General features: G+C 40.6%; 1 protein-coding gene across 1 annotated transcript; it reads left to right on the top strand.

The window, feature by feature from the left end:
• Positions 1 to 7949: 7949 nt before the first annotated feature.
• On the top strand, positions 7950 to 8949 carry LOC102949920 (olfactory receptor 51I2-like). The gene has a single exon (XM_007089352.2). The coding sequence runs from the start codon at positions 7987 to 7989 to the stop codon at positions 8947 to 8949; it is 963 nt and encodes a 320-aa protein (XP_007089414.1). The 5' UTR covers positions 7950 to 7986.
• The last annotated feature ends 253 nt before the right edge of the window (positions 8950 to 9202 follow it).

The following is a 9202-nucleotide window of genomic DNA, read 5'->3' as shown; positions in this document are numbered from 1 at the left end:
TAATAATTACAGGGTCTATCCATCAGGAAGAGCTAACAATTATAAATGTCTATGCACCGAATATGGAAGCCCCCAAATATATAAAACAATTAATCACAAACATAAGCAATCTTATTGATAAGAATGTGGTAATTGCAGGGGACTTTAATACCACCCTTACAACAATGGATAGATCATCTAGACACAGGATCAATAAAGAAACAAGGGCCCTAAATGATACATTGGATCAGATGGAATTGACACATATATTTAGAACTCTGCATCCCAAAGCAACAGAATATACTTTCTTCTCCAGTACACACAGAACATTCTCCAAGATAGATCACATACTGGGTCACAAAACAGCCTTCATAAGTATACAAGAATTGAGATCATACCATGCACATTTTCAGACCACAATGCTATGAAAATTGAAATGAACCAGAGGAAAAAGTCTGGAAAACTTCCAAAAGCATGGAGGCTAAAGAACACCCTACTAAAGAATGAATGGGTCAACCAGGCAATTAGAGAAGAAGTTAAAAAATATATGGAAACAAACTAAAATGAAAATACAACAATCCAAACGCTTTGGGATGCAGCGAAGGCAATCCTGAGAGGAAAACACATTGCAATCCAGGCCTATCTCAAGAAACAAGAAAAATCCCAAATACAAAATCTAACAGCACATCTAAAGGAAATAGAAGCAGAATAGCAAAGACACCCCAAACCCAGCAGAAGAAGAGAAATAATAAATATCAGAGCATAAATAAACAATAGAGAATCAAAAAAAAACTGTAGAGCAGATCAACGAAACCAAGACTTGGTCTTTTGAAAAAATAAACAAAATTGATAAACTTCTAGCCAAGCTCCTCAAAAATAAAAGGTAGATGACCCAAATAGATAAAATCATGAATGAAAATGGAATTATTACAACCAATCCCTCAGAAATACAAGCAATTATTTGGGAATACTATGAAAAGTATATGCCAACAAATTGGACAACCTGGAAGAAATGGACAAATTCCTAAGCACCCACACACTTCCAAAACTCAAACAGGAAGAAATAGAAAACTTGAACAGACCCATAACCAGAAAAGAAATTGAATCAGTTATCAAAAATCTCCCAACAAATAAGAGTCCAGGACCAGATGGCTTCCCTGGGGAGTTCTACCAGATGTTTAAAGCAGAGATAACACCTATCCTTCTAAAGCTATTCCAAGAAATAGAAAGGGAAGGAAAACTTCCAGACTCATTCTATGAAGCCAGCATGACTTTGATTCCTAAACCAGACAGAGACCCAGTAAAAAAAGAGAACTACAGGCCAATATCCCTGATGAATATGGATGCAAAAATTCTCAATAAGATACTAGCAAATCGAATTCAACAGCATATAAAAAGAATTATTCACCATGATCAAGTGGGATTCATTCCTGGGATGCAGGGCTGGTTCAACATTTGCAAATCAATCAATGTGATACATCACATTAATAAAAGAAAAGAAAATAACATATGATCCTGTCAATCAATGTAGAAAAAGCATTTGACAAAATTCAGCATTCCTTCTTAATAAAAACCCTCAAGAAAGTCGGGATAGAAGGAATATACTTAAACACCATAAAAGCCACTTATGAAAAGCCCAGAGCTAATATCATCCTCAATGGGGAAAAACTGAGAGCTTTCCCCCCAAGATGAGGAACACTACAGAGATTTCCACTCTCACCACTGTTGTTTAACACAGTGTTGGAAGTGCTAGCCTCAGCAATCAGACAACAAAAGGAAATCAAAGGCATCAAAATTGGCAAAGATGAAGTCAAGCTTTCACTTTTTGCAGATGAAATGATATTATACATGGAAAATCCGATAGACTCCACCAAAAGTCTGCTAGAACTGATACATGAATTCAGCAAAGTCGCAGGAGACAAAATCAATGTACAGAAATCAGTTGCATTCTTATACACTAACAATGAAGCAACAGAAAGACAAATAAAGAAACTGATCCCATTCACAACTGCACCAAGAAGCATAAAATACCTAGGAATAAATCTAACCAAAGATGTAAAAGATCTGTATGCTGAAAACTATAGAAAGCTTATGAAGGGAGCTGAAGAAGATATAAAGAAATGGAAAAACATTCCGTGCTCATGGGTTGGAAGAATGAATATTGTCAAAATGTCAATACTACCCAAAGCTATCTACACATTCAATACAATCCCAATCAAAATTGCATCAGCATTCTTCTCGAAGCTAGAACAAACAATCCTAAAATTTGTATGGAACCACAAAAGACCCCAAATAGCCAAAGTAATTTTGAAGAAGAAGACCAAAGCAGGAGGCATCACAATCCCAGACTTTAGCCTCTACTACAAAGCTGTCATCATCAAGACAGGATGGTATTGGCACAAAAACAGACACATAGACCAATGGAATAGAATAGAAACCCCAGAATTAGACACACAAAAGTATGGCCAACTAATCTTTGACAAAGCAGGAAAGAATATCCAATGGAAAAAAGACAGTCTCTTTAACAGATGGTGCTGGGAGAACTGGACAGCAACATGCAGAAGATTGAAACTAGACCACTTTCTCACACCATTCACAAAAATAAACTCAAAATGGATAAAGGACCTGAATGTGAGACAGGAAACCATCAAAACCCTAGAGGAGAAAGCAGGAAAAGACCTCTCTGACCTCAGCTGTAGCAATTTCTTACTTGACACATCCCCAAAGGCAAGGGAATTAAAAGCAAAAATGAACTACTGGGACCTCATCAAGATAAAAAGCTTATGCACTGCAAAGGAAACAATCAACAAAACTAAAAGGCAACCAACGGAATGGGAAAATATATTTGCAAATGACATATTGGACAAAGGCATAGTATCCAAAATCTATAAAGAGCTCACCAATCTCCACACCTGAAAAACAAATAATCCAGTGAAGAAATGGGCTGAAAACATGAATAGACACTTCTCTAAAGAAGACATCTGGATGGCCAACAGGCACATGAAAAGACACTCAATGTCGCTCCTCATCAGGGAAATAAAATCAAAACCACACTCAGATAGCACCTCACGCCAGTCAGAGTGGCTAAAATGAACAAATCAGAAGACTATAGATGCTGGCGAGGATGTGGAGAAGCGGGAACCCTCTTGCACTGTTGGTGGGAATGCAAATTGGTGCAGCCGCTCTGGAAAACAGTGTGGAGGTTCCTCAAAAAATTAAAAATAGATCTACCCTATGACCCAGCAGTAGCACTGCTAGGAATTTACCCAAGGGATACAGGAGTGCTGATGCATAGGGGCACTTGTACCCCAATGTTTATAGCAGCACTTTACAATAGTCAAATTATGGAAAGAACCTAACTGTCCATCAACTGATGAATGAATAAAGAAATTGTGGTTTATATACACAATGGAATACTACTTGGCAATGAGAAAGAATGAAATATGGCTTTTGGTAGCAATGTGGGTGGAACTGGAGAGTGTTATGCTAAGTGAAATAAGCCATACAGAGAAAGACAGATACCATATGGTTTCACTCTTATGTGGATCCTGAGAAACTTCACAGAAGTCCATGGGGGAGGGGAAGAAAAAAAAAAGGTTATAGAGGGAGGAAGCCAAAACATAAAAGACTCTTAAAAACTGAGAACAAACTGAGGTTTGGTGGGGGGTGGGAGATGGGTATTGAGGGTACCTGTTGGGATGAGCACTGGGTGTTGTATGGAAACCAATTTGACAATAAATTTCATATTTTAAAAAAAACTGAGCAAAAAAAAACCTGGAATGGTGACAATTTAAAACTGAAAGGAATTATGGAGTGATGTAGAAGTCTCAGCTCAGGTTAAAGGGCACCATATTGTTTTGACATAAGATTTCAAAGGTGTGTGATTTTTCCCAAAGTTTATATATCACCTCAGGGGGGAGAAAGGTATACAGGCTGGGCCCAGTTCAGCTGGGAGAGTGCAGCCAAAATCGAAGAGAAGAAAAGTCAGTGTGTAGCTAGAAAGAAGCTCCAGGTGAATGACCTCAGGGCAAACTGATTTAGGAAGGAAAGAAGGCAATCTGGTGGAGGAACTCTCCAGGAAGTAAGAAAGAATGGAGATGGAGCTTGTATGTGGTGAGGAAAATAGAGCAGGAATTTGCACTCAGGTCTGCCTGGCTCCATAGTTCATGTTCTTTCCACTGTCCAAGTTTCCTCCTTTTTGAAATGTTTGATTCAGCAGGTCAGACCCAGGCTGAGTGTGGGAATCTGTGCCAGCTACAGGCTGGAGATGCAAGCCCAGAGTACTGGTGTCTGTCCCAGGATGAGTGCCGAGAGTTTGGAGCAGAGTCTGTGGGCCTCCCAGAAGTTCACTCCCTCTCAATCTCCTCTAGGAAGCCTCTTCTGACTCCCTCAGGCTGGGTTAGGCCACCACCTTTAGGCTCCATATCTCTACCCTCTGCAAAGACTAAGAGCTTCTGCAGAACTAATCCTGGGGCCTGGCCAAGAGGAGTCTTTAGGAATATTGTCTTGGAAGGATCTCAAATACAGATGGGCTATTGAAGCTGATAGTCTCTGAATAGGACCATTTAAACTTGGTGAGATATTGTAGAATCCATGATTCTGTCTCCCTTGCCCCATTATTGTTTTGTTCCTCCAAAAGTTTCCCCTGATCCTGAAGCTAGCTCCAACTTTTCCATTCCACAGAGACCTGAATAGACTGACTCCTCTGTGGCCCCAGCCTAGCCTTCCCTGGAGATAGGTACTGCTGCCAAGGTATCCCTGTGCAGTGGGATAAAACTCAATCCCTCTGCCACAAAGACATCCTGGGCTCTTGTGGGATGTGGACCGGTGGAACAGCCCAGAGAACCACCAGGGTGAGTAACCTGGGCCCCAACACATCCCTTTCCCTACTTCCCAGATGGATGACTACCAGTACCTCAGCCTCAGATGCATATATCAGTGTGGAGGGCCTGCAAATAACACAGAAGAAAAAGAAGTAATCGGTCTTGAACCAGGTGAGATATTAGCCCCATCTCTTGCTTGGAGAAGAAGGCCTGAAGGAGGCTGCCTGCCTGAGATTCCGGGAGTTTATAGCTCAAAGATAAATTCCAATCCCAGATCACATTCCAGGGAGAGATTTCCCTCAATAGTCTCTCCAGAGAGGGAGTGGATGATAAAATGTGCCAAGTTGTCTTCCCATCTGGCATTCTGAGGTCATCTGAGCTCTGGTTCAGCATCTCAGCTATCCTTGTCCTTGTGGGGACCAGCATTTCTCCACAGGCATTCCTTGTCACACTGGTCTGGTTGGGAGAGGTCCATGGTGGCCATCTGGTGGTACAGAGTAAACCTACTTACTAGGACTCTATGAACCAAGTGGGGAAAGAGAGGTGGGGAGCCTCATCTTCCCTCAATTCCTTTGTTTTCAACACTGTCCATCTTTCATTTCTGTCTGATATCTCTGAGTCCAGAATCTTGCTGGGAGAATTTTTCCAGAAAGGAAGCTATCTTCTGCAAGAATAGGAGAAGGAATAGGAGGAAAGGAAAGGATAGGAGAAGGAATCATATAGCTGTTCCCTATAAAATCATCCTGTTTTTGGGCGCCTGGGTGGCTCAGTCGGTTAAGCGACTGACTTCAGCTTGGGTCATGATCTCGTGGTCTGTGAGTTCGAGCCCTGCGTCGGGCTCTGTGCTGACAGCTCAGAGCCTGGAGCCTGCTTCAGATTCTGTGTCCCCCTCTCTCTGACCCTCCCCCGTTCATGCTCTGTCTCTCTCTGTCTCAAAAATAAATAAACGTTAAAAAAAATTTTTTTTAAATAAAAAATAAAATCATCCTGTTTTCAATTCCATTCCTCACTCTTACCTTAGTCCTTTTGAAGTGCATGTGTGGCATAACCTCCTCTCTATGAACTTAATCTTCTATTTCTGCCAGTTTCTTTCCACTCTTCCTATGGTTATCTATTAACTATATTATTGTTGATATACCTTATATCCCATCTTGTTCTTCTGTCACTTTCAGATAATATATATTTTTTAATTCATTACTATCATTTAAATGAGATTTTGGAAAGAGTAGAGATAAAAGTTTGTGTGCATTTCACCATGTTTAACTAAACATCTCTTGCCATCAAATGTTACTCATTATAGAAAAAACTTTTGATTTGTTAATATTTTATTATGAAAAATAATAAAATCCTCTCTCAAAATTAGAGTGTGGATAAACTTGATCTCTGTATATCCATATCCAGCTACCATAATCATCAGCTCATAGCCACTCTTTGCAGCCTGGCTCCACACAATTCCCACCACAAGTGACCCCCATGCCCCCAATTATTTTGAAGTCAATATAAGTCATTGTGTCCTTCTTCATCTTACAAATTTTTCAAATCTTAAAACACAGGCATAGTATTATAATTACACCAAAATAAAAGATCATCAAGAATTCAACCAGTATTTATATTTCCCCAATTACCACATAAAAGTATTTTTTAGTGCTAGTTTGCTCACCTTTTTTATTTGATTTGCTGAAAACAAGATCCTAACAAGTTTCGTCCATTGGATTTGGTTGATATGAGTCCAGTCTTTCTTAATCTATACTTTTTCACTCTTCCTTTTTTTATTTTCTTATATTTATTGGTGGAAGAAACTGGAATTTTGTCCTAGAAGCTTTTGTTTTGGTTGTAGTTTGGATTTTTCTTATTCCATCTCTTGGCATCTTTTAACGTATCTGCTTGCCTGGTGTCTCTTATATTCTCTATAAATTGGTAGTCAGATATGATTCAGGCTTATTTTGGTAAAATACAAAATGTAGTTTTCTCTCATTTGTGATGATATCAGCCCCTGATGATTTTTTGCCATTATTTCATTGGGTTTGTTCAAAAGTAATACTTCAGGGGTGCCTAAGTGGCTCAGTAGGTTAAGCGTCTGACTTCGACTTTGGCTCAGGTCATGATCTCATGACCTCTGAGTTTGTGCCCTGGTCCTGCTCTGTACTGACAGCTGAGAGCCTGGAGCCTGCTTCAGATTCTGTGTCTCTGGTTCTCTCTGCCCCTCCCCCACTCACGCTCTGTGTCTCTCTCAAAAATAAATAAACATTAAAAAAAGAAAAGTAATACTTCAGTTGTACTTTCTTATTAGCTAGAATGCTTCTGTAGAAACTTCCCTTCTTCAGTTATTTTCTTTATACCATGTCACAATTTGTAGAAGAAAAGCAGGTTATTTGCCAGTTTTCAGAATACTGAGTGCCTAGCCTTGCTGTCCTCATTCTTTCTCTCTCTCCCCTGGCCCCTCAGTGTGTTTCAATCTCTAGCAGTTATTTTATTCTCACTGATGCTTGGTGGGCCCATATTTGACAAGTGGGCTTTCTGAGTTGACTTCCTACCTTCAGAGTGAGGTGATTACATTGTCTAGATATGGCATAACTGTACCCCAGGGTTCATAGTAAAATCCCTTTGGTTCACAGATTTATTTGGGGTGGGTTTTTAAATCTCTGTTAAAAGATATTTCAGGGGCTGTTTCCTTTTTCTTGTTTTTACTGACTTAACTTTATAGAGTGTTTTTTCTTTGCTTACATACTTATCTGTCCATTTGACATTTTAAAGGTAAATCCAAGAAAGGAAAGATAACAAGCCCATGCTATCAACCCTTCAGGATTCCACCATATCCTTGCAATTTATTTCATGAGGCCACTATTTCTTATTTAAAATAAAGCATTTTTGACTAGGCCCTTTAGGATCATCTCACATATTTTTAAAGAAAGCCCTGCTTTCTACAATATAAGAAGAAATCAGTATTTCACATTACAAAATGATACTATTATACTCAATAAATTTAAATTATAGTTAGTCTCTAGTTGGTTTCTATATGGAGTCCATTTTTAAATCCCCTTTGTGTTTCATATTCAGTAATGTGTGGGAACCATGTCACCTAATATCACAGCTAGTATATTTTCCAATCATTTTGTCTTGTCTTATTTTTCTGCCCAGACTGAAGAGGTCACATCTTTCTGGAGACTTCAACTGCTTCCCAAAGATGCTCCCTTCCCAGACCTATGTCAACATCTCCTTCTTCCAGCCACATGCCTTCCTGATGATTGGCATCCCAGGGCATGAGGCTGTTCATGGATGGATCTCTATCCCCTTCTCCTCCATGTACACTGTGGCCCTCACTGGAAACTGCCTGATCCTCTTGGCTGTGAGGAAGACTCCCAGCCTGCACCAGCCCATGTACTACTTCTTGTCCATGCTGGCCCTCACCGACGTGGGCCTCACCCTGTCCACACTGCCCACCACCTTGGCTGTGCTCTGGTTTGGCCACAGGCTCATAGGCTTCAATGCCTGCCTGGTCCAGATGTTCTTCCTCCATTCCTTCTCTGTGGTGGAGTCGTCAGTGCTCCTGGCCATGTCATTTGACCGCTTTGTGGCCATCTCGAACCCTCTTCGCTATGCAACTGTCCTCACCAATAATGTTATCATCAGGATAGGGATCGCCATTGTTACTCGGGCCACTGTATCCCTCTTTCCAGGGCCCTTCTTACTGAAGCGACTGAACTTTTGTCCTGGCAAGATTCGCCTGTCCCACTCCTTCTGTTTCCATGCAGATGTCATGAAACAGGCCTGTGCTGACATTACTGTCAACATACTCTATGGGCTCTATGTAGTTTTATCCACAGTGGGTGTAGATTCTTTGCTTATTTTCCTGTCCTATACCCTTATTCTTCGTACAGTGATGGGTCTGGCCTCTCCGAGGGAGCGTGTCCGGGCCCTCAACACATGTGTTTCTCATATATTAGCTGTTCTGATTTTCTACATCCCAGTCATAGGAGTGTCAATGATCCACCGTTTTGGCAGGCACCTGCCTCACATTGTACATGCTCTTATTGCCTATGTGTACCTGGTGGTGCCCCCTGTGCTCAACCCCATTATTTACAGTGTGAAATCCAAGCCCATCAGGGAGGCCATGCTCAGATTACTGAGAGAGAAGAGGCAAGGCTGATGAAACCAAGAAACAACCACAGAATCTGAAGAAAAACATGACCAATCTTATGTCCAGAAAGTCCTTACTCAGATCCTTGACCCAGACACATTATCAAGAGTATGACAAGCAAATGGATACTCTCAGACTGATGGGTGACAAAACAGTCTTCATTCTTTCCTGCACTCATTGACTTCAGCTTTTTAATTCAATATTTACTTGTGTGAGGATCTCTGCCATTACTAGAGACAGTAAAATGAATCGTACATGGTCT

This window comes from Panthera tigris, chromosome D1 (assembly GCF_018350195.1).
Source record: "Panthera tigris isolate Pti1 chromosome D1, P.tigris_Pti1_mat1.1, whole genome shotgun sequence".
In the NCBI taxonomy this organism is placed as follows: domain Eukaryota; kingdom Metazoa; phylum Chordata; class Mammalia; order Carnivora; family Felidae; genus Panthera; species Panthera tigris.
Note: the sequence above shows the minus strand (reverse complement) of the source record. Positions and strands in the feature narration are given on the sequence as shown.